Source organism: Hemiscyllium ocellatum, chromosome 4, assembly GCF_020745735.1.
Source record: "Hemiscyllium ocellatum isolate sHemOce1 chromosome 4, sHemOce1.pat.X.cur, whole genome shotgun sequence".
NCBI classification, from domain to species: Eukaryota; Metazoa; Chordata; class Chondrichthyes; order Orectolobiformes; family Hemiscylliidae; genus Hemiscyllium; species Hemiscyllium ocellatum.
In genome coordinates this window covers 679,054-704,624 of record NC_083404.1, presented here as the reverse complement: position 1 = coordinate 704,624, position 25,571 = coordinate 679,054, and the positions used below count along the sequence as shown (strand labels likewise).

The 25,571-nt window shown below is 42.1% G+C and overlaps 1 protein-coding gene across 1 annotated transcript in view; it reads right to left on the bottom strand.

Moving 5' to 3' along the window:
• LOC132815158 (NSFL1 cofactor p47-like) overlaps window positions 1-8,816 on the bottom strand; it is a 66,025-nt gene extending 57,209 nt beyond the window's left edge. Inside the window, exon 1 of the mRNA XM_060823971.1 lies at window positions 8,634-8,816. Coding sequence (XP_060679954.1) covers window positions 8,634-8,816 — 183 coding nt within the window. The remainder of the gene's footprint in view (window positions 1-8,633) is intronic.
• Between the last annotated feature and the right edge of the window lie 16,755 nt (window positions 8,817-25,571).

Here is a 25,571-nt window from a genome sequence, read left to right as displayed (position 1 = left end):
TTCTGAAACATGTCAGACTCTGTCTTTGACCGAATTGGGCAGCTTCAGAAGCCAGTGCAGATGTTGTGGCTGTCAGTGATGCTGGTCTTACTTTTTAAAAGTTTCTTCATTTCTGAAATGTGGGTGTCCCTGGCTGGGCCAGCATTTATTACTGATTCCAAGACACCCTTGAGAAGGTGGCGGTGAGCTGTCTTCTTGAGTAAAAAATGAGGTCTGCAGATGCTGGAGGTCACAGCTGCAAATGTGTTGCTGGTCAAAGCACAGCAGGTTAGGCAGCATCTCAGGAATAGAGAATTCGACGTTTCGAGCATAAGCTCGATGAAGGGCTTATGCTCGAAACATCGAATTCTCTATTCCTGAGATGCTGCCTAACCTGCTGTGCTTTGACCAGCAACACATTTGCAGCTGTCTTCTTGAACCTGCTGCACTCCACCTGCTTCAAGTTGGCCCAAAATTCCATTAGGATGGGAATTGTCGGATTTTGACCCTTTCTGCTGATAGCCAATGAGTGGTGAGCTGTTCTAGGAGTGCCAGGTCTAAGGTGAGGATTGAATCAGATGTGAGGAATGGGATGGAGAGTTAATGAAGTTGTTTGATACAGTGTGATGAGAAATCTCACAAGGCCTCATGGTCAGGCTCCCTAGAGAAAATCTCAACACAATTTGCACTTACCGACAAAAATAAAATTCAGCCTTGTGTTATATACTCTCAAAGGAATAATTATGCAAATTGGACAGAAATATATTCATATTTATGAAAAGAATGTTTTGACGAAGATAAAACTGACATAGCAAACTAAGCGCTTTTCACAACCTCTTCAATTATGATAAGCTTTTTCTGACTTTTCTAAATTATTTATTTCCCTCAACCTGAATGAGATTACTCCTGGGGTTGGGGGGGAGGGGGTGGCGAGGAAGGTGAGGGGAGGAGATGGAGTCTGGGGATCCAGGGCCCCTGGCCTGGGTGTGAATACCAGACTCGCACAATGGGCCTCTCTGTTTACATATCGACCAACTTTGTTCTGACAATCAACACTAAATGTTTCCAATACCTTGACGTCGATTTCTAAATTCACAGCAGAGCCAATAGATGCACAAATGATAAAATGTTTCCAAAAGTTAACTCATGGAAAACATTCTGACAATCCTCTGGACTTAGCAATGTTGATATTTCCTAATAAAAGTTCAATAGTATTACAATGTAATAAATTACTAGAATAGAAACTATTTTGAAATTCTGGCCATTAAAGAGTAATGCATCCTGCTCAACTGTCACAGAACCGAACTATTATGTAAAGGAGCAGTGTGTTGTAGGCACCATGCTTAAATCATTAGTCCATTGACAATTTTATCTTGTTTAATCAAATGCTATCTGTTTTCTATGGCTTTCTATATTTGTTCCTTAAATTCCATATGGTTCGATGGGTTTCTTTCCACAACTCCACTGGGAAACTGACAGAACACTGAGAGAAATAATGTAAATGGTATTGATGTCATTTCCACTTGTAAGTGTCATTTGCCTCTTGTCAACTGCAATGAGAGCCAAGTAGAATCATCATAGAACTTTACTTTTATGAAAATAGACAAGCTTAGAAATTTGGCTGCATAAATCTGCCAGTTGCACGCTCTGCTAAAACCCCAGAATGGATTGCTGAAGTGCTCGAACCAGGATAGTGGATGAGGACAAATCAGAGTCCATTTTACACCCACATCTAAAGCAGTTGTTCAATGCTTTCCCAAATCTATAATCTCACACGAGAAAGTTGTGACCTGAGAATATTGAATTCCTGAGCTATAGCAGTAGAATACAATGCAATGATCATCATGACAAAACTGTACATGCTGCAACTTGAGTGCTGTGCCCTTTTCTAGCTGCTTTAAAAAAAAGGAGACTTTCAGTTACTGGAGGCAGTGCCCAGATGAGCCAGTGTCAGAAATTATGAAGAATAGCTAACAGCCTAACCTAAAGGAGACATTGCCTATGGACTTGCCAACTTTAAGGGCATTTAAATGGTCGTTGGATAAATATATGGATGAAAATGGAATAGTGTAAGTTAGATAGGCTTCACACTGGTTCCACAGGTCAGCGCAACATCGAGGGCTGAAGGGCCCATGCTGAGCTGTAATATCCTATGTTCTATGAGCTATGAGCATATAGAGATATAAGTTTCTATGTGGTATGGAATTTCAAACTAATAAAGGGTAAGTTGAGGACTGATCAGGCTAAAACAAAGAAAGAATTGTGGAGGCAAAGTCCTGGGGTGGAATCTGTGTTTAGATTACTTACAGTGTAGAAACAGGCCCTTCGGCCCAGCAAGTCCACACCGACCCGCCGAAGCGCAACCCACCCAGACCGATTCCCCTACATTTATCACTAACATTACAGGCAATTTAGCATGGCCAATTCACCTAGCCTGCACATTTTTGGACTGTAGGAGGAAACTGGAGCACCCGGAGAAAGCCCACGCAGACACGGGGAGAACGTGCAAACTCCACACAGTCACCTGAGGCGGGAATTGAACCTGGGACCCTGGTGCTGAGAGGCAGCAGTGCTAACCACTGTGCCACCGTGCCGCCCACATGAGGTCGTGAGGAGGCATTTCATCAGGCAGAAGGGAAAGGAGATGCCTTTCTACTCCAAAAGATTAGACATCCTACCGGTCCCACCACTCAAATATGGACATTTAATAGTATTAACATAAAGCAGCAGTCAGGGCTTACCATGTGGTGACCATGGTAATGCAAACCCATAGGCTCCCAGAAGGATGTCTTATGCTCAACAATAAGAAGTACTGATTGAGGAAAGAAATTACTGGAAATTCTCAGCAGGTCTGGCAGCATCTGTGGAGAGCAATCAGAATTAATGTTTCAGAATCCAGTGACCTTTCTTGAGAATTGATGGTAGTTAGGGAAAAGGATATTTTTTATACAGAAGATAGTGTGGGGGAGCAGAGAGAAGAGTAAACCATTCGTGGAGATAGAGCCCAAAGAAAGACAAAAACAGTTGGACAGGCAAAGGACCAGCCTAGGAGAATAATTAGCTGCTAATGTGGACCATGAGTTGCTGACAATGGATTGTGTGTGGTAACAGCCTATGTGATGATAAGGCCTGGTGTATGGGGGTGGGGGAAAGCATGGGGGAAGGTGCTCAAGTTCTAAAATTGTCAGACTCAATATTATGTCCAGAGGGCTGCAGGGTTCCCAAGTGGAAAATGAGGTGCGGTTCTTCCAGCTTGGACTGAGCTTCACTGGAGCACCACAGCAAGCCTGAGACTGAGATGTTGGCCAGGGAACAGGGTGGTGTGTTAAAGTGGCTCAGGGTCTCAGGGGAGACAAAATGTAAGTGTTCTGTGAAGCAGTCACCCAGTCTAGGCTTCATTTCCACAGATGCTGCCAGACCTGCTGAAACTTGTTTCTAGCAATTTCTGGTTTTATTTCAGACTTCCAGCATCTGCAGTTCTTTTGGTTTGTTTGTGCAGTAAGAACAAAGAACAAAGAAAATTTACATCCCAGGGACAGGCCCTTCGGCCCTCCAAGCCTGAACTGATCCAAAATGCACTGTCTAAACCTGTCGGTCAATTCTTAAGCATCTGTATCCCTCTGCTCCCCACCTATTCATGCATCTGTGCAGACGCATCTTAAATGAATCTACCATACCTACCTCTACCATCTCTGCTGGCAACGCGTTCCAAATGCCCACCACTCTCTGTGTGAAGTTCTTGCCACGTGTATCCCCCTTAAACTTTCCACCTCTCACCTTGAAAGCGTAACCTCTCGTTATTGAATCCTTCACCCTGGGAAAAAGCTTGTCTCTATCCACCCTGTCTATATAGAGTCATAGAGTCATAGAAGCAGACCCTTCGGTCCAACCCATCCATGCTGATCAGATATCCCAACACAATCTAGTCCCACCCGGCCCATATCCCTCCAAACCCTTCCTATTCATATACCCATCCAAATGCCTCTTAAATGTTGCAATTGTACCTGCCTCCACCACTTCTTCGGGCAGCTCATTCCATACACGTACTATGCTGTGTGAAAAAGTTGCCCCATAGGTCTCTTTTATATCTTTCCCCTCTCACCCTAAACCTATGCCCACTAGTTCTGGACTCCCCCATCCCAGGGAAAAGACTTTGCCTATTTATCCTATCTATGCCCCTCATAATTTTGTAAACCACTATAAGGTCACCCCTCAGCCTCCGACGCTCCAGGGAAAACAGTCCCAGCCTGTTCAGCCTCTCCCTGTAGCTCAGATCCTCCAACCCTGGCAACATCCTTGTAAATCTTTTCTGAACCCTTTCAAGTTTCACAACATCTTTCCAATAGGAAGGAGACCAGAATTGATGCAATATTCCAACACTGGCCTAACCAGTGTCCTGTACAGCCGCAACATAACCTCTCAACTCCTGTACTCAATACTCTGACCAATAAAGGAAAACATATCAAACGCCTTCTTCACTATCCTATCTATCTGCAACCCTACTTTCAAGGAGCTATGAACCTGCACTCCAAGGTCTCTTTGTTCAGCAACACTAATTTCCTGATGAAGAGTTTTTGCCCGAAACGTCGATTTCGCTGCTCGTTGGATGCTGCCTGAACTGCTGTGCTCTTCCAGCACCACTGATCCAGAACCTTACCATTAAGTGTATAAGTTCTGCTAAGATTTGCTTTCCCAAAATGCAGCACCTCACAGTTATCTGAATTAAACTCCATCTGCCACTTCTCAGCCCATTGGCCCATCTGACCCAGATCCTGTTGTAATCTGAGGTAACCCTCTTCGCTGTCCACTACACCTCCAAATTTTGGTGTCATCTGCAAACTTATGAACCGTACCTCTTATACTTGCATCCAAATCATTTATGTAAATGAATAAAAAGTAGAGGGCCCAGCATTAATCATTGTGGCACTCCACTGGTCACAGGCCTCCAGTCTGAAAAATAACTCTCCACCACCACCTTCTGTCTTCTACCTTTGAGCCAGTTCTGTATCCAAATGGCTAGTTCTCCCTGTATTCCATGAGATCTAACCTTGCTAATCAGTCTCCCATGGAGAACCTTGTCAAACGCCTTACTGAAGTCCATCTAGATCACATCTACCACTCTGCCCTCATCAATCCTCTTTGTTACTTCTTCAAAAAGTCAGTCAAGTTTGTGAGACATGATTTCCCACGCAGAAAGCCATGTTGACTATCCCTAATCAGTCCTTGCCTTTCCAAATACATGTACATCCTGTCCCTCTGGATTCCCTCCAACAACTTGCCCACCACCGAGGTCAGGCTCATCGGTCTATAGTTCCCTGACTTATCCTTACCGCCCTTCTTAAACAGTGGCACCATTTGTGCCAACCTCCAGTCTTCCGGCACTCACCTGTGACTATCGATGATACAAATATCTCAACAAGAGGCCCAGCAATCACTTCTCTAGCTTACCACAGAGTTCTTGGGTACACCCGATTGGATCCTGGGGATTTATCCATCATTACCCCTTTCAAGACATCCAGCACTTCCTCCTCTGTAATCTGGACATTTTGCAAGATGTCCCTACAGTCTATGTCTTGCATATGCTTTTCCACAGTAAATACTGATGCAAAATACTCATTTAGTATCTCCCCCATTTTCTGTGGCTCCACACAAAGGCCATCTTGCTGATCTTTGAGGGGCCCTATTCTCTCCCTTTTGTCCTTAACATATTTGTAAAAACCCTTTGGATTCTCCTTAATTTGGTTTGCCAAAGCTATCTCATGTCCCCGTTTTTGCCCTCCTGATTTCCCTCTTAAGTACACTCCTACTGCCTTTATAGTCTTCTAAGGAATCACTCGATCTATCCTGTCTATACCTGACATATGCTTTCTTCTTTTTCTTAACCAAACTCTCAATTTATTTAGACATCCAGCATTCCCTATACCTACCAGCCTTTCCTTTAACCCTGACAGGAATATACTTTCTCGGATTTTTGTTATCTCACTTCTGAAGGCTCCCCATTTTCCAGTCATCCCTTTAGCTGCAAACATCTGCCTCCAATCAGTTTTCGAAAGTTCTTGCCTAATACTATCAAAATTGGCCTGTCTCCAATTTAGAACTTCACCTTTTAGATCTGGTCTATCCTTTTCCATCACGATTTTAAAACGAATAGAATTATGATCGTTGGCCCCAAAGTGCTCTCCCACTGACACCTCAGTCACCTGCCCTGCCTCATTTCCCAAGAGTAGATCAGGTTTTGCACCTTCTCTAGTAGGTACATCCACATACTGAACCAGAAAATTGTCTTGTACACACAAGAAATTCTTCTCCATCTAAACCTTTAACACTATGGCAGTCCCAGTCGATGTTTGGAAAGTTAAAATCCCCTACCATAACTACCCTATTATTCTTACAGATAGCTGAGATCTCCTTACAAGTTTGTTTCTCAATTTCCCTCTGACTATTAGGGGGTTTATAATACAATCCCAATAAGGTGATCATCCCTTTCTTATTTCTCAGTTCCACCCAAATAACTTCCCTGCATGTATTTCCGGGAATATCTTCCCTCAACACAGCTGTAATGCTATCCCTTATCAAAAATGCCACACCCTCTCCTCACTTGCCTCCCTTTCTATCCTTCCTGGAGCATTTGTATCCTGAAACATTAAGCTGTCAGTCCTGCCCATCCCTGAGCCATTTTTCTGTAATTGCTATGATATCCCAGTCCCATGTTCCTAACCATGCCCTGAGTTCATCTGCCTTCCGTGTTAGGCCCCTTGCATTGAAATAAATGCAGTTTAATTTATTAGTCCTTCCTTGTCCCTGCCTGGCCTGACTGTTTGACTCACGTCTGTTCTCAGCTGTACCAGTCTCAGATTGATCTCTTTCCTCACTATCTCCCTGGGTCCCACCCCCCACCTTACTAGTTTAAATCCTCCCAAGCAGCTCGAGCAAATTTCCCTGCCAGTATATTAGTCCCCTTCCAATTTAGGTGCAATCCATCCTTCTTGTACAGTTCACTTCTACCCCAAAAGAGATTCTAATGATCCAAAAATGTGAATTCTTCTCCCATACACCAGCTCCTCGGCCATGCATTCATCTGCTCTATCCTCCTATTCCTGCCCTCACTAGCTCGTAGCACTGGGAGTAATCCAGATATTACTATCCTTGAGAACATTGTTTTTAAATTTCTACCTAACTGTCTGTAATCTCCCTTCAGAATCTCAACCTTTTCCCTTCCTATATCGTTGGCTCCAATGTGGACATTGACTTCCTACTGGCCCCTCTCCCCTGTGAGAACATTCTGCACCCTCTCTGAGACATCTTTGATCCTGGCACCAGGGAAACAACACACCATTCTGCTTTTTCTCTGCTGGCCACAGAAACGTCTGTACCTCGGAGTACAGAATCCCCTAACACAACTGATCTCTTAGAAGCCGACTTTGCATTAGAACCAGTCTCAATACCAGAAACTTGGCTGTTTGTGCTACGTTCCTCTGAGAATCCATCACCCCCTACATTTTCCAAAACAGCATACCTGTTTGAAATGGGTATATCCACAAAAGACTCCTGCACTAGCTGCCTACCTCTCTTACCCTTCCTGGAATTAATCCATCTATGTGACTGTATCTGAGACTTTCCCCCTTCCTATAACTTCCATCCATCACATGCTGTTGCTGTTGCAAATTCCTCATCTCTTCTAACTGTCTCTCCAACCGATCCATTCGATCTGATAAGATTCGCAACCAACAGCATTTATGGCAGATATAATCCGCAGTAACCCTTAAACTCTCTTTAAGCTCCCACATCTGACAAGAAGTACATATCACTGCAAAGGCCATTTTTGCTCCTTCACAACCTACTGACCCAGAAAATAACACCATCTTATTCCTCTACAAAACATTGCCCCAGGTTAAATTAATAGCTATGGCTTATATTTTAAGTTTAATCAAGAGACTGATCTCCACAAAACATATAATCAAGAAAGAATCCACTATACTCACTACTGCAGCCTTTCTCTTGAACAGACATAAAACAACAATTCACTTATCTGATTCTGTGCTGTGAACTTCGCCCAACAGTTCCTCCAAGATTAGTTTTGAATGTCACTGTTTGTTAATTTTCCCAGATACACTCTGATGTCCAGCGATACACGAATTCAAACAGCAAAGGCAGTAACTGTGCAGGTTCTCTCTCTCTCTCTCTCTCTCTCCTGCACTGTCCTCACCGTGTGCTTCCTTTGTCTGCTCTTCTCCCTTTTAAAACTGCTGTTGTTTTGACTTTTTTTCCCAAAGTTCCAAAACAATGTAACAGCATATAAAACATGAATGCTGCCCCTGGAATTCGAGGAAATCACCTCCAACACCTAAAATACCTCAAAAAAAAGGAGCAGCGCTTACTGCCAGAAATATTTCCCGCCCTCCATCTTGGATTACCCAGAATACCCTGCATGATTTTGTAAACCTCAATCAGGTCCCCCCTCAATCTCCTTTTTTTAATGAAAACAAACCTAACCTTCTCAACCTTTCTTCATAGCAAGCACCTTCCATACCAAACAGCATCCTCATACTTAATCGGATGATTAGGCTGAGAGTGGGAGTGCAATACTAAAAGCCAAGCCATGCCCCTCTTGCCAGCACCCTCCCCAGCATAAATCTCATCTTTCCATCACTCACCTGGAGCTTGGTCTGTCCTCGGTGTGGAGCTTTGGGTGGGTGTAGTCCCTGGTAACATAGCTGAGGATAGAAGAGATGCCTTGAACAGAAAGGACTACCTCCCTCTGGGCTCCTTGATAAAAAGGAAGCTGGCTGCTGGTCTAAGTGGCTCAAGATGCCAGGGGTCATCCTGGGCAGAGGCATCATGAGAGCCTTGTTGGCTTCCCTAGCTGGTGGCTGAGACCCCAGCAGCTCCACAAGATTCTGCCTCTGGCCTCATGTACGATCTAGATGCAGCAAGGGGAGGAATAAAAGAGGTTGTGTGAATGAGTGAATTAAAATGGGTCAATTTGCATCTATAAACAACTTGTGATATTGCCTTCTAACCTAACCTGTATTTGCACCCATTTCACTTGGAGTCATAGCATCATTGAGTCATTTACCACAGAAACAGACCTTTTGGTCCAGCCAGTCTATGCTGACCATAATTCCAAACTAAACTAGTCCCACCTGCCTGCTCCTGGTCCATATCTCTCCAAACCTTTCCGATATGTACTTATCCAAATATCTTTTAAATGTTGTAATTGTATCCACATCCACCACTTTCTCTGGAAGTTCACTCCACACACAAACTGTGCCCTATGCAAACAAGTTGCCCTTCATGTCTTTCTTAAATCTCCCTCCTCTCACTTTAAAAATGTGCCTCCTAGTCTTGAAATCCCCCACCCTAGGGAAAAGACAATTACCATTAAATCTATCTATATCCCTTATCATTTTATAAACTTCTATCAGGTCACCTCTCAACCTCCTACGCTCCAGTGAAAAAGTCCCAGCCTATCCAACCTTTCTTTATAATTCAAATCTTCCATTCCTGGTAATATCCTGGTAACTCTCTTCTGAACCCTCTCCAGCTTAATAATATCTTTAGTATAACTGGGCAACCAGAACTGGACACAATATTCTGGAAGAGACCTTACTAATGTCCCAACTCTTATGCTCAAAGGATTGAGCAATGAAAGCAAGAGTGCTAAATGCCCTTTTAACCACCCTGTCCCTGCAACTTCAATTGTTTTTATTATTTTCTTTCATGGGATGTGAGCATCATTGGCAAAGACAACATTTGTTCCACCCATTTCAGAGGCAGTTAAGAGTCTGACACATGATTGTCAAACTAGAGCTATTTGTAGGGCAGACCAAGGAAGGATGGTAGACTTCCTTCCCTAAAGGACATTAGTGAAGCAGACAGCTTTTTCTGACAATAGTTTCAATACTGAGACAGGCTTTTAGTCCAGGTTTATTATATATTTCCTTCGGCAGTCATGGTGGGATTTGAACCCATACATTATCGGGAAGCCGCGTCTCTGAATCATTAATCTAACAACATTGCCACTTCGCTATTGCATTTCTAACTCTAATTCCAGTCATCTCTTTCTCATCACACAATCTCTGTACACTTCCAATCCTAATTAGGATCATTAAAACAGAGAACTTGAGGTTGTACAGGACGTTGGTGAGGCCTCTTCTGAAATACTGTGTACAGTTCTGGTCGCCCTACTATAGGAATGATATTATTAAACAGAAGACGGTTCAGGAAGATTTACCAGGATGTTGTCAGGACTGGAGGGTTTGAGTTATAGAGTGGTTGGATAGGCTGGGGCTTTTTTCACCGGAACATAGAAGATTGAGGGGTGACCTTATAGAGGTTTATAAAATCATGAGGAGAATAGCAAGGGTCTTTTGCCTAGGATGGAGGAGTTCAAAACAGGGGGCATATTTTTAAGGTGAGAGGGAAAAATTTATAAAAGGACATGAGGGGTAACTTTTTTACATAGAGAGTGGTTCAAGTGTGGAATGAAATACTAGAGGAAGTGATGGATGCAGGTACTGTTACAAAGTTTAAAAGACATTTGAGTAAGTACATGAATAGGAAAGGTTTGGAAGAATATGGGTCAAATACAAGCAAGTGGGACCAGTTTAGTCTGGGATCATGGTTGGCATGGTCCAGTTGGACTGATGGGTCTGTTTCCATGGCTTTGTGGTTCTATAATTGTGGATGCAGGAAAGCCAGAAAAAAAACCCCACAGAAATTGCTGGAGAATTGAAGCAGGTCTGGCAGCACCTGGCACCCGGAAGAGGGATCACTGGACCTGAAACGTTCACTCTGTTATCACTCTACCTGCTGGGTTTCTTCAGCAATTTCTATTTTGCCTCTAGTTTTCATTCACCTTTTTGAGCTCCCTTGAACTGTGATGGAACTAACTGCATTCATAATTGCCTTTTTCTAGTTACCAATCTAGTCACATCTTGATTATTTATATCTCACTTTCACTCAATTCAAACAGACATCACTACAGAAACGTGCATGTGTTGTAGCAATGGCTGTCTTTTTGTTTCAGTTTTATTACAGTCTCACAATGACCTTTTCCTTTTCAATCACAATCCTTCCATTTTTATCTGTTAACTAACTCCTGAGGTCACCATGGCGATCCACCTTTTTGAGTGCACCCCTTGCATGGTGACCCTCAGGATAAATCACTACCAGTCATCTCTCCCTCATGAGAGAGCAGCCCCTCGGTGCTCTAGGACAATAGCAACTTTACCTATTTCCAAAATGGTGAACTTCAGACTTTCACATTCCTCAAATTCAGAATTCTAATCATTTTAATGAAATGGTCAAATAAAAGTGTTATCGGACACTTTATAAAGGGATGAGATTTTCACGATCTACAGAACATTCTGCTGTAATTTCACCAATGAGAATTGGCTTTAACGCAATTGATGAATATAGGATGTTGTTTCTAAAGCGTAAACTTCTAAAATGCATGTTGGCTTTAGCGTGATAAGAACACCAACACTTTAAGTGTTATTTTTATTGTGTGACTCTTATATAGCACAGGGTTGCACAAGAACGGGACTATCACGCTATGGAAGAAATGACTATGCTCTGTCTATGCATCTCATAATGTTGCATCCCTCAATCAGATCCCTGTCAGCCTCCTCTGCTCCAGGGGACACATACCCAGTCTATCTAGTCTCTCCTCATAACTGAGACTCTTGATACCAGGCAACATCCACATCCTCTCCAATGTAATCACGTCCTCCCAATAGTGTGTCAACCAGCACGGCACACAGTACTCTATCTGTGGCCCTACCAATATTTTATAAAGTTGTAACAAAACTTCCCTGCTTCATTATTCTAGGACCTGGCTAATGAAGTTAAACATCTCTCTGCGTTCCTCACTGTACTGTCTACCTGTGCCAGTCAGGGATCTTTGTGTTGGTACATCAAGGTTCCTTTGTGCCTCAGTACTCCCTAGGGACCTGAGTCTAGATTAGAATGGTGCTGGAAAAGCACAGCAGGTCAGGCAGCATCCAAGGAGCTGGAAAATCGATGTTTCAGGCAAAAGCCATTCATCAGAAATGATGGCAGGGAGCCTCCGGGGAGGAGAGATAACTGGGAGGGGGTGGGGTTGGGGAGAAAGTAGCCAAGAGTACAATAGGTGGATGGAGGTGGGGGTGAAGGTAATAGGTCAGAGAGGAGGGTGGAGCGGATAGGTGGAAAGAAAGATTAAGCAAAAGTGAGGACTGCAGATGTTGGAGATCAGAGTCTACATTAGAGTGGTGCTGGAAAAGCACAGCAGATCGGGCAGCATCTGAGGAGCAGGAAAATCGACATAGCACTGAGGAAGCAGATGTGGCTGTGGTAGCGAGTCTGTTTCAGGACATGGTTGAAGAAGAGAGAGGGCAGAGGAGATGACCTGGGGGTTGCAGTGAGAGAGGGACTCACTGAGATTCTTGTAGACAGAGGAGGACAACTTCTTCAAGATAGGCATCCTGCAGGAGGATTCGCAGTAGGGACCTACCATTCCTTCCCTTGTGGGACATTTCAAAATGCATCACCTTGCACTGACTGGAATTAAAGTCCAATTGCCATTGCTCTGCACTGACTGGAATTAAAGTCCCAATTTACCAGCTGATCATTATCAGATTGTAGCCTAAGACCCATCCTACTCACTATCAACAATACCACTAATTTTTGTCTCATCTACAAACTTAAAATTATACTGTTTATATTCACATTTAAGTCATTAATATACATAACAAACAGCAAGGGTCCTAGCAATGATACATAATGGTCACAGGCTTCCACAACAAAAGCATCTCTCCACCATTACCCTTTCCCTTCTATTTGGAAGTCAAATTTGAATCCAATTTGACAACTTGCCTCGGATTCCATGGGCTCTTATCTTTTGCACCATGTTTCCATGTGGGATCTTGTCAAAGGCCTTATTGAAATCCATACAAACCACATCAACTGCACTACCCTTATCAATATATTTTATCACCTTTTCAAAAATCTCAACTAAATTTCTCAGATAGGATCTCCCTTCAACATTTTATTGTTGGCAAGCTCAGTGGAGGCTGCTGATGGGTAGAGCTCTTCACTCTTAGCTGAAAATATAATGTTGGAGAAAATATGTAGCAGTGCATTGGATCAGCTGGGAGGAATTTGGTGGCATGAACAAATGGAAGGTGACATCATGTATGACTGGGTGATGAGAAAGAGCAACATCAATGAGCAGATTAAAAGGAGGAGTAGAGTTAAGCAGTGGAACACCCAGTGGTTATGTCAGCTGAAACCTATTAATTGTCACAGGCTTCTGTTCATTATTATAGAGTTTGTATTTCAAAGAAGATTAAGGTTTTGTAATTATCAATCCATGATCACTTGAACTCCGGCACAATAATAGTAGGTTGAATTTTATGCAAGCTTATTTCCTGTGATCTCCAGCGGAGTGACTCAGCTGCTCACATCATGATGTACCTACTGCTTGTGTTGCAACAAGTGAGAGAGCTAGTCACCTTAGTTTTACAGTCTGCAATCTTTTTCTAAGATCCCACAGCATGCACAAGGTCAAGGAAATGCTCACCTCACATTTTGGACTGTAAAACATCCACAACATTTAAAAAACAAACATTGAATGTGGGATCATTGGCTGTGCCAGCATTTATCAGACAAAGGTGAGGACTGCAGATGCTGGAGATCAGAGTCTAGATTAGAGTGAGGCTGGAAAAGCACAGCAGGTCAGGCAGCAGGAAAATTGACGTTTCGGGCAAAAGCCCTTCATCAGGAATGAAGGGCCAGCATTTCTTACAGAAGATAGTGATGAGCTGTGTTCTCGAACTGTTGCAGTCCATGTGTTAAGGTGCATCACTAAAATTTGAGATACCCTTTCAGGAGAGAGGGGAGCAGAGCTTGTTTCTCTCTGAGAATTGTGTGGTTTTGGAACATGCTGTCTCCGTATAAGGTGATTGAGGCAGGTCACTGAATATGTTTAACTCCAAAGTGGATTAATTCTTGTTTGGCAGGAGAATCCAAGGTTATTGGGGGTAGGTAGGTAGGTATGTGGAATTGGAAACGCAAACAGGTCAACCATAATCTTATTGGGTCGAATGGTCTACTTCTACTCCAATTTTGTATGTATGTATAACTACAAGATGCCTTTAAGTAGCAGCTGTCCTGCAGGCTCTCAGGCCATTCACAATTGGTGACATACCTGTTGGGAGTCGATTTCATGTTTTAAGTTCTATATTGAATATATTTTTAGCATGGACACAAAAACATTTCCTACACAAGTGTAATTTACTCTGGTGATGAACTTTAGCTCATGTATGTGTGAACTGAATGAGGAACATCCTATCTAGTTTCTATAGAATAATGTTATTAAAGTTTCTAAAAATCTTCAACTTGACAGGCCTCTATCCTTTGTAAGTGTCCAAGTGTTGTCCTTGTTTTAAGGTTCTTTACTAAATGTGTGAAAAGCTGGATAGGTCAGTATTTATTGCTTGTCCCCTTAAGGTGATGGTGAGCAGGCTTCTTGAATTGTTGTAGTATTTTGGGGTGTAGTTACACAAAGCAATGCTGCTATAGGCTCAAGGTACTTTAGAACATAGAACATAGAAAAGTACGGCCCACGATGTTATGCCGAGGATTATTCCTAATCTAACATAAAATAACCTTAATTACGCACCCCTGAATTCACTGCTATCTATGTGCCTGTCCAGCAGTCACTTAAATGTCCCCAATGACTCTGCTTCCACCACCACAGCTGGCAACACATTCCATGCATTCACAACTCTCTGTGTAAAAACGTACCTTTGACATCTCCTCTATACCTTCTTCCTAACACCTTAAAACTATAACCCTTCATGGCAGTCAATCCTGCCCTGGGGAAAAGTCTCTGGCTATTGACTCTATCCATGCCTCTCATTACCTTGTACACCTCGATCAGGCCTCCTCTCTTCCTCCTTCTTTCCAGAGAGAAAAGTCCGAGCTCAGTCAACCTCTCTTCGTAAGACACACCCTCCAGTCCAGGCAGCATCCTGGTAAACCTTCTTTTCACCGTCTCCAAAGCCTCTGTATCTTTCCTATCGTAGGGCGACCAGAACGGGACACAATATTCCAAGTGTGGTCTCACCAGGACTTGTAGAGTTGCAGCAAAACCTCACGGCTCTTAAACTCGATCCCCCTGTTAATGAAAGTCAAAATGCCATATGCTTTCATAACAACCCTATCCACTTTGGTGGCAACTTTGAGGGATCTATGTACTTGAACACCAAGATCCTGCTGTTCCTCCACACTGCCAAGAATCATGTCTTTAACCCTATATTCAGTATTCAAGTTCAACCTTCCAAAATGCATCACTTTGCATTTATCCAGGTTTAACTCCATCTGCCATTTCACAGCCCAGCTCTGCATCCTGTCTATGTCACACTGCAACCTGCTGTAGCCTTGATACTATCAATGGCACCTCCAACCTTTGTGTCATCGGCAAATTTACTAACCCACCCCTTAACCTCATCATCCAAGTCATTTATAAAACTTAGAAAGAGCAGAGGCCCAAGAACAGAGCCCTATGGGACCCCACTCACCACTGACCTCCAGGCAGAATACTTTCTATATACAGCCACTCCCTATCTTCTGTCAGCCAACCAATTCTGAATCCAGATAGCCAAATCTCCCTGTATCCCATACCTCCTGACTTTATGAATGGGCCTACCATGGGGAACCTTATCAAATGCCTTGCTGAAGTCTACCACATCCACTGCTCGACCTTAATCAACCTGTCTCATCACCGCCTCAAAGAACTCAATAAGATTTGTGAGGCATGACCTGCCCCTCACAAAGCCATGCTGACTGCCTTTAATCACACTATGCTTTTCCAAATAGTCATAAACTCTATCCCTCAGAATTCTTTCCAAAACCTGCTGACCACAGATGTAAGTCAGACTGGTCTGTAATTGTCAGGGATTTCCCTATTACCCTTCTTGAAAAGTAAAACAACATTCATCTCCCTCCAAACCTCTGGTACGACTCCTGTGGAAAGTGAGGAAGCAAAACTTTTCTTCCACATTTTTCATTTCTGCTAGTGCTTGGATAATCTTGAACCATAGAGTCATAGAGTCACAGAGATGTACAGCATGGAAACAGACCCTTCGGTCCAACCCGTCCATGCCGACCAGATATCCCAACCCAATCTAGTCCCATCTGCCAGCACCCGGCCCATATCCCTCCAAACCCTTCCTATTCATATATCCATCGAAATGCCTCTTTAATGTTGCAATTGTACCAGCCTCCACCACATCCTCTGGCAGCTCATTCCATACATGTACCACCCTCTGTGCGAAAAAGTTGCCCCTTAGGTCTCTTTTATATCTTTCCCCTCTCACCCAAAACCTATGCCTTCTAGTTCTGGACTCCCCGATCCCAGGGAAAAGACTTTGTCTATTTATCCTATCCATGTCCCTCATAATTTTGTAAACTTCTATAAGGTCACCCCTCATCCTCCGATGCTCCAGGGAAAACAGCCCCAGCCTGTTCAGCCTCTCCCTGCAGCTCAGATTCTCCAACCCTGACAACATCCTTGTAAGTTTTTTCTGAACCCTTTCAGGTTTCACAACATCTTTCCGATAGGAAGGAGACCAGAATTGCACACAATATTCCAACAGTGGCCTAACCAATGTCCTGTACAGCCGCAACATGACCTCCCATCTCCTGTACTCAATACTCTGACCAATAAAGGAAAGCATACCAAATGCCTTCTTCACTATCCTATCTACCTGTGACTCCACTTTCAAGGAGCTATGAACCTGCACTCCAAGGCTCTTTGTTCAGCAACACTCCCTAGGACCTTACCATTAAGTGTATAAGTTCTGCTAAGATTTGCTTTCCCAAAATGCAGTACCTCACATTTATCTGAATTAAACTCCATCTGGCACTTCTCAGCCCATTGGCCCATCTGGTCCAGATCCTGTTGTAATCTGAGGTAACCCTCTTCGCTGTCCACTACACCTCCAATTTTGGTGTCATCTGCAAACTTACTAACTGTACCTCTTATGCTCGTATCCAAATCATTTATGTAAATGACAAAAAGTAAAGGGTCCAGCACCGATCCTTGTGGCACTCCACTGGTCACAGGCCTCCAGTCTGAAAGACAACCCTCAACCACCACCCCTTGTCTTCTACCTTCGAGCCAGTTCTGTATCCAAATGGCTAGTTCTACCTGGATTCCATGAGATCTAACCCTGCTAATTGTTCATTTTAATTTTGTTTCCAGCAACACAACTGCTACTAATAGTTTTTCAAATATGAAAGATCCAAGGGAGAAATTAGGCAAGTCAGATGCCTACTCCCTAACACTGGAGCACCCACACCACTTAATCTTGGTAGGTAATTACTGAAACGACAGAATCTCTCCTCAAAGCAATAGAAAAAATACAGACTTGCAGACATCAATAGGGTGTATGAATTCCTGACAAACCACAATGTTAATTGTTTCCTCAGTATGATTTCAGTCAGAATATGCTATACTTTCAAGGAGGCATACCAGGCTAAACAACAGTCAGAAAAGTTTGATTAGCTGCACCAATCAATATGGCACTAATTCTATAGTTTGGTGTTGTTTAATTTATTTGGTGACCATTTAGGGGAAGTGACATCACTGATTCTAGAGACCCAAGTGCAGACCTAGACAACCTGAAGCCTCCATGTGACATTGAATTGGCCTCAAATCTACCTCTTCTTTACTTTAGACTTGCTACAATGTTGAGGGACTGGTCAGGGTGAATGTCATGCCTCTTGTTGATGCATTTGAAGGCAGAGGGACAACTCATGCAAAACCAAGTGAGTGAGCAGCCTGCTGCCTTACTGCTCTGTCACATATATTATAGAAAGTAAGTGAGGTACCTACAGCAAACCTTCGATGAGGCAAACTGAGTTCCTCAAGTTACCAATCAAAGGTCACTTTTAGATACTTCATTCTACCTCTGCCATCACACATTGCACATGGAGTGGGTGTGGGGAGGGCGGGGGAGTGTAGAGGCAGGAGGACAGTGACCAGTCTACACTTTCACTAACTGAGCTAAAGGCTGGGAACGAGGGGGAGGACCTTGGGCTCTGTGCCGCAAAGTCTCTGGTACACATATCAGAGAGCCTCCCTTCCTCAATCTGAGGCTCCTTAATCTGTGCCTCTCCAATGCTCTAAAACCTGGACTATCCTCAGCACATCCTTGTTCCACTTCACTAGGATTTCTGACCAAAAGTGCATATATGTTCTTCCTTTTTGGGACTTATCCCCAAATTACTAAATATTCAAGGGGGAAGAAATCTGGAAAGCAATACTCTCACTAGAGAAGGTGCTAGGTGATGCATTTTTGGAGGTCTACACACTGAATGGTAGGTCCTGAGCGGGTACTCAGGGGAAAAGGCAACTTGGTATACAAGCCCGTGGATCCCTGAAGAACTCCCTCTCTCAATTTGCAGCCACTCAAGTAATAAACTATCTTCCTACATTTACTACCAGAGTGGGTAACCTCACATTTATCCACATTATACTGTATCTGCCATGCATTTATCCACTCACTCCACCTGTCCAAATCACACGACAACATTGAGTCACTCTCCCATCCAGTTTTTGTCATCTGCAAATTTGGAGATATTTCATTTAGTTCTCTGATCTAAATCATTAACATATACCGTGACAAGCTGGGGTCCTGGTCTAATCACTAGCTTACTAGTTACTGCCTGCCATTTGCAAAAAGACTGACATTCCTATTCTTTGTTTCCTGTCTGTTAATCATTTTTCTATCCATCTCAATGCACTACCGTAATCGCATGCACTTTAATTTTACTCGCTAATTTCTTATGTGGGATTTCGTTGAAAGCTTTCTCAAAGTCCAAATGAATGACATCTATTGGCTCCCCCTCATCATCTTTGCTAGTTACATTCTTAAAGAATTCCTGTAGATTTGTCAAGCATGATTTCCCTTTTGTAAGTCCATGCTAACTGTATTGGATTCTACCACTGGTTTCTAAGTGCTCTGTTATAAAATCCTTGATAATTGACTCTAGCATCCTTCCCATTACTGATGTCAGACTCACTGGTCTATAATTCCATTTTTTCCCCAACCTCTCTTTTAAAATAGTGGGGTTACATTAGCTACCCTCCAATCTGTAGGAACTGTTCTAGAATCTCAAGAATCTTGGAAGATCACCACTAATTTATCCACTATTTCTAGGGTTACTCCCTTAAGTATTTTGTGATGTAGGTTATCAGGCCATGGGGATTTACGAGCCTTTAATCCCAGTTCACCAACAGCATTTCTCTACTAATACAGTTTAATTTCCTCCCTCTCAGTAAACCCTCTATTTTCCATCATTTCTGGTAAACTATTCATGTCCACCTTTGAGAAGACAGAAACAAAGTATGAATTTAATTAATCAGCAATTTCTTTATTCCTATTATACGCTTCCCTGTTTGGCTGTAGGGGATCTATACCAGTTTACACCAATCTTTTTCTCTTTACATACCAATAGAAACTTTCACTGTCAGTTCTGCGAGCTTACTCTCATTTTGCCATTCTTAATGAAACCCTTGTTTCTCCTTTGCTGAAATCTAAACTGTTCCCAGTCCTCAGGTGTATTGTTTTGTTCTTGTCACCTCTAATTTCTCTTGTAAGCCATGGGTTGTCTCCTCTTCTCTGCACCAGAAAGGAATAAACAATTTTTGTAGTTCACCCATTTGCTCTTTGAATCTTTGCCACTATCTGTCCACTATCATTCCATTCAGTAATATTTCTCAAGGCATGAGAGCCAACTCACACCTTATTATCATCAGTGTCCCTTATTAAGATTCAAGACCCCAGTCTCAGAATCAACCACCTTACTCTTCATCTTTATATTATTTTATAAATAGTACTATACGCTATTATGTTATGGTAGCTTATCCCCAAGGTGCCCCTCACAACTACATTCCCAATTATTCCTTTCCACTTAGTTGTTTCTCTTTGTGGGAGAGTCTATGACCAGACGGCCTGATCTCAGAATAAAGAATCACACATTTAAGAGATGGAGAGGAATTTCTTCTCTCAGAGGGTTGTGAGTCTGTGGGATTCTTTACCACAAAGCGTTGTTGAGGCTGGGTCATTAAGTATAATCAAGGCTGGGATAGACAGATTTTTAATCAGTAAGGGAATCAAGGGTTATGAAGTAAAGACATGAAACTGGAGTTGAGGATTATCAGATCAGCTTTGATCTCATTGACTGGTGAATCAGATTTGATGAGCTGAATGGTCTACTTCTGTTCCTGTGTCTTATGGTCTGATGAACTCCTTGTAGTACCAGCTGTTGTTATGTCTGTGTTCTGACAATGCTGGGCCTACTCTACTGTCAGCCAGTCGGATTATGGGACTCCGTGTGCTTGTGATGTGGAGGCTTCACTCTGGAAGCATCAGTGTATAATTTTTGCAGTTCTAAAGTTGACGTGTTTCCAACTGGGGGCTGTGAGGGAGGAAGGAACATATCCTCCCATAACATTCAGCCCCATGGGAAATTTATACAATTGCTGTGATTAGAAAGATAACTTGAAGACAAGAATGTTCCATAGGAAAAAAAATCCAAATTAGTAACTTACTATATACATTGTAACCACTTTTGTTTCCTAGATAAGTTTCCAATTATATTTCTTGTTCTGATGCTTTATTGCTTCCTGAAGCTGAGAAAAGGGTGCATGTAGAGGTAGAGGATAAACTCAATCACGAAAACAATTTAAACAAAGATTTTCGTTTCATTATCTTTCTTACTTAGCCATATATGTTTTCTATTACCACAAGTACTCTCAACCGAGGTGAGAATTTATTTCTGAGAGTAATTTAAAATACTAAACCTGAATTAAGTTCAAATAAAAGAGTGAGTGAATATTATAAATCTAGCAAGTCCCCAACAGGAATTCCTTCTTCCTTCATCTCAGTTGTGTTGGGTAACACAATGAAAACTTTGGTACTCTCTGAAGATTGGGAATCTTTAGTTGATTTGTTTGATTCTGCAGTTGTTGTCCTCGAACCTTGATGTGTCCCTGAGTGTAAATCTAGCTTTGATTGTAACATCTGCAATGTTCAGCAGTTAAGCTGAAGTCTAGGTATAAATATTTTCTCATCAATTTGTCAGAGGTGTTATTATACACTTCTGGAGCAGGTGGGACTTGAACCGAGGCATCAAGGGGACACTACCACAGCACCACTTGAGCCCCTCAAATAATCATATATGCTGACAATTGAAAGTACTGCTAGAGATTTGGATATTCCTTTCTTTAAACACATTTTGTCTTTCTGAAAAAAGCTTATTGAGGAAAGGTGCTCAGAAGGTATCAGGATCCAGTCATTACTTACAAACAAAATTGGTTCATCAGAGGACTACTATTTCCAAAATATAACAGGGAGAAGGATGATAAGCAAAGCCAACTTTATCACCATTACCAAGAAATGTACTATTATTAAATATCAAAGAATATATGTTCATCATGATCTAAGCCTTTGAAAAAACATAAAGTGCATAACTACTAAGGAAAGCTTAGTCTTTTCAATAATTTTCACGTAGACACTTATCCTTTTGAGCTGTTTCTTTTCTATCTTTGTGAAGTGCTGGGATGTAATAACACAACAGAGTAACAAAATGGCTGTTAACTTTCTTTGCTAATACTGTTGGTGACAGTCTTTGGAGATGTCCTCTCTTTTACATGGGCAATTCAATTTCCAGGTTCTGCCCTTACTCTGGGTACCCAACAGCATAAAATAAACCTGGGATATAGTCAAGTTTCTTTACTAAGTATACATTTATATGTGAAAGTATTGTAAATATAGTCATACAATTGCTAATTGCCTTCCAACATTGATAATGGTCCACCTTTGATGGCCAAGCTGCAGGTAAGACTTCTTCACAACTTCACCCGTCAACCAGACTACCTTTCACCTGATGCCCGTACTAACCCACTCAACCTCCTGGTTTGTATAGTGAGAAGTACGTCAGTCAAGCCAATATTCACACCTTCAGGTTGTCAGGCAATGCTGACATATACATTTTTCTGATTCCTTCTTGTCTGGGGTCATTACAGGCAGTTTCATTTGTCTCTGTCCTGCCTTTCGTATGGCTTTCTCCCACTATTGGTCATTCTTGCAGGGTTCATAAGAATTCTACCTTCGACTAGAAAAAAAATTCCTACTTATTATCCAAGGCCTCCTTAAAGGTAGATTGTTCTTATCAGGTCAATTTGGTAATTAAAATAATTACTTGAAGATGTTCAAAGCAGTAAAAACACATCTTTTTAACGTTTGTCCAGCTAGGTAGTTATGACAAGGCTGTCTATGAATGTTTCTTCAGTCATTATTGCTTTCCTGTCTTCTACCACCCTTTGTCCATATTCCACATGCATTTTAATTCCTTCAGCAGATGTTGGTGTCACTAGCTTGGCCAGAATTATTGCCCATCCTTAATCTTCCAGAGGTCAGTGCTGTGGATCTGGAGTCACAGACTGGGTAAGGATGACAGCTTTCTTCTCTAAAGACCATCAGCGAACCAGATTGATGCTTTTCCAACAATCAACAACAGTCTCGTAGTCATTGCTAGACTCATAATTCCAAATTTTAATTCAAATTCCACCATCTGCTCTTTAGATTAATAGTCTAGCAATAATACCAACAGGGTATCACTTCCCTTTATGTGGGATTGTCAAGACCATTCCTAACTGAGAACAAAAACTTCCACAAAACGCTGATAAAAATTAGTACACAAAGTACCAAGATTACAAATTACCATGACCAAAAACCATTAAGCCTAAAAAGAAGTTTAAAATTTATGAAAAATGAAGAAATTGTTTATATCTTAAATCTTGTAAGTGAATAATATTACTGACTGTTATGACAGTTATTCCAATGGAATTATTTTATTTGGGTTCAATTTTAATAACTGAACCATCCTTTGGATACTTTGATGCCCTTGCTGTTCATACTTCAGTAATAACAGGTATACCACAATGAGTAGTTAAACTATTAACAGGCTGTGGGAGAAATTTTGCAAGTCCATAGCTCACTGAAAATGGCAATGCAAATAGATAGGTTGGGAAGGATAGCTATTGGATGCTTGCCTTCATCGATCAGAACATTCAATATAAAAGTTGGCAAGTCATGTTGCAACAGTATAAAGTATGGTTAGACCAAACTTATAGTATTCTGTGCACTACAGAAAGGTTATGGAGGTTTTGGAAATGGTATAAAAGAGGTATATCAGGATGTCGCCTGGATTGGAGGGTATTAGCTACAGGGAGAGTCATAGAGTCATACAACACGGAAACAAACCCTTCGGTCCAACTTGTCTATGCTGATCAAATATCCTAAATTAATCTAGTCCCATTTGCCAGTACTTGGCCCATACCCCTCCAAACCCTTCCTATTCATATACCCATCCAGATGTCTTTTAAATACTGTAATTGTACAGCCTCCACCACTTCCTCATTCCATACATGCACTACTCTCTGCATGAAAAAATTGCCCTTTAGGTCCCTTTCATATCTTTCCCCTCTCACCCTAAACCTATGCCCTCTAGTTCTGGACTCTTGACTCTACTTTCCATCTCCTACCATCCTCTGTCTTCTATGGGCCAGCTAGTTCTGTATTCAGACACCCAAGAATTCATGATGAAGGGCTTTTGCCTGAAACATCAATTTTCCTGCTTCTCGGATGCTGCCTAACCTGCCATGCTTTTCCAACACCACACTCTCAACTCTACCCGCCAGCATCTGCAGTCCTCACTTTCACCTTCCATGAGATCTGACTTGCTAACCAGTCTCCCGTGGGGAACCTTGTCAAACGCCTTACTGAAGTCTACCGCTCTGCCGTCATCAATCTTCTTTGTTTATTCTTAAAAAACACTCAATCAAGTTTGTAAGACATGATTTCCCACACACAAAGCCATGTTGACTATCCCTAATCAGACCTTGCCTTTCCAAATACATGTAAATCCTGTCCCTCAGGATTCCCTCCAACAACTTGCCCACCACCGATGTTAGCCTCCCTGGTCTACAGTTCCCTGGCTTTTCCTTACCACCTTTCTTAAATAGTGGTACTATGTTAGTCAACCTCCAGTCTTCCGGAAACTCACCTGTGACTATCGATGATACTAATACCTCCGCAAGAGGCCCAGCATTCACTTCCCTACCTTCCCACAGAGTTCTAGGGTACACCTGATCAGGTCCTGGGGAGTTATCCACTTTTATTTGTTTCAAGACATCCAGCACTTCCTCCTCTGTAATATGGACATTTTTCAAGATGTCACCATCTATTTCCCCACATTCCATATCTTCTATGTCCTTCTCCACAGTAAACACTGATGCAAAATACTTGTCTAACATCTTCCCCATCTCCTGCGGTTCCACACATAGGCAGCTTTGTTGATCTCTGAGGGACCCTATTCTCTCCCTAGTTACCCTGTTGTCCTTAATGTATTTGTAAAAACCCTTTGGATTCTCCTTAACTCTATTTGCCAAAGCTATCTCATGTCCCCTTTTTGCCCTCCTGATTTCTCTCTTAAGTATACTCCTACTACCTTTATTCTCTTCTAAGGATTCACTTGATCTATCCTGTCTATACCTGACATATGCTTCCTTCTTTTTCTTAACCAAAACCTCAATTTCCTTAGTCATCCAGCATTCCCTATACCTACCAGCCTTCCCTTTCACTTGAACAGGAATATACTGTCTCTGGACTTTTCATTATTTCATTTTTGAAAGTTCTTGCCTAATACAGTCAAAATTATCCTTCCTCCAATTTAGAACTTCAAGTTTTAGATCTGGTCTATCTCTTTCCATCACTACTTTAAAACTATTAGAATTATGGTCGTTGGCCCCAAAGTGCTCCCCCACTGACACCTCAGTCACCTGCCCTGCCTTATTCCCAAGAGTAGGTCAGGTTTTGCACCTTCTCTAGTAGATACATCCACATATTGAATCAGAAAACTTTCTTGTACACACTTAACAGACTCTTTTCCATCTGAACCCTTAACACTATGGCAGTCCCAGTCTATGTTTGGAAAGTTAAATCCCCTATTATAACCACCCTATTATTCTTACAGATAACTGAAATCTCATTACAAATATGTTTTTCAATTTCCTGCTGACTATTAGAGGGTTTATAACACAATCCCAATAAAAGGTGATCACCCCTTTCTTCGAGGTTGAACAAATTTGGATTGTTTTTCTGGAACATTGGATGCTGGGGGACAATCAGATAAAGTATATAATATTATGAGAGGCATGGATCCTGTCAAATACTGGGGGCATAGATTTAAGGTAGGAGGAGAAAGGTTTAAAAAAGATATGAGAGGCAAGTTGATTGTCAGAGGGTGGTAGGTTTTTGGAACATGGAGGGGGGTAGAAGCAAATATGGTTGCAACATTTAAGAGGCATTTCAGATATACGCATGAATAGGTGGGGAATAGAGGAATACAGACCATGTGCAGTCACACGGGATTAGTTTAGAATGGCTCTATGGTCATTGCAGGTGTGGTAGGCGAAGGGCTGTTCCTGTGTTGTATTCTACAAATTATCCCCTCAGGTATGTGTTGGACTGTCT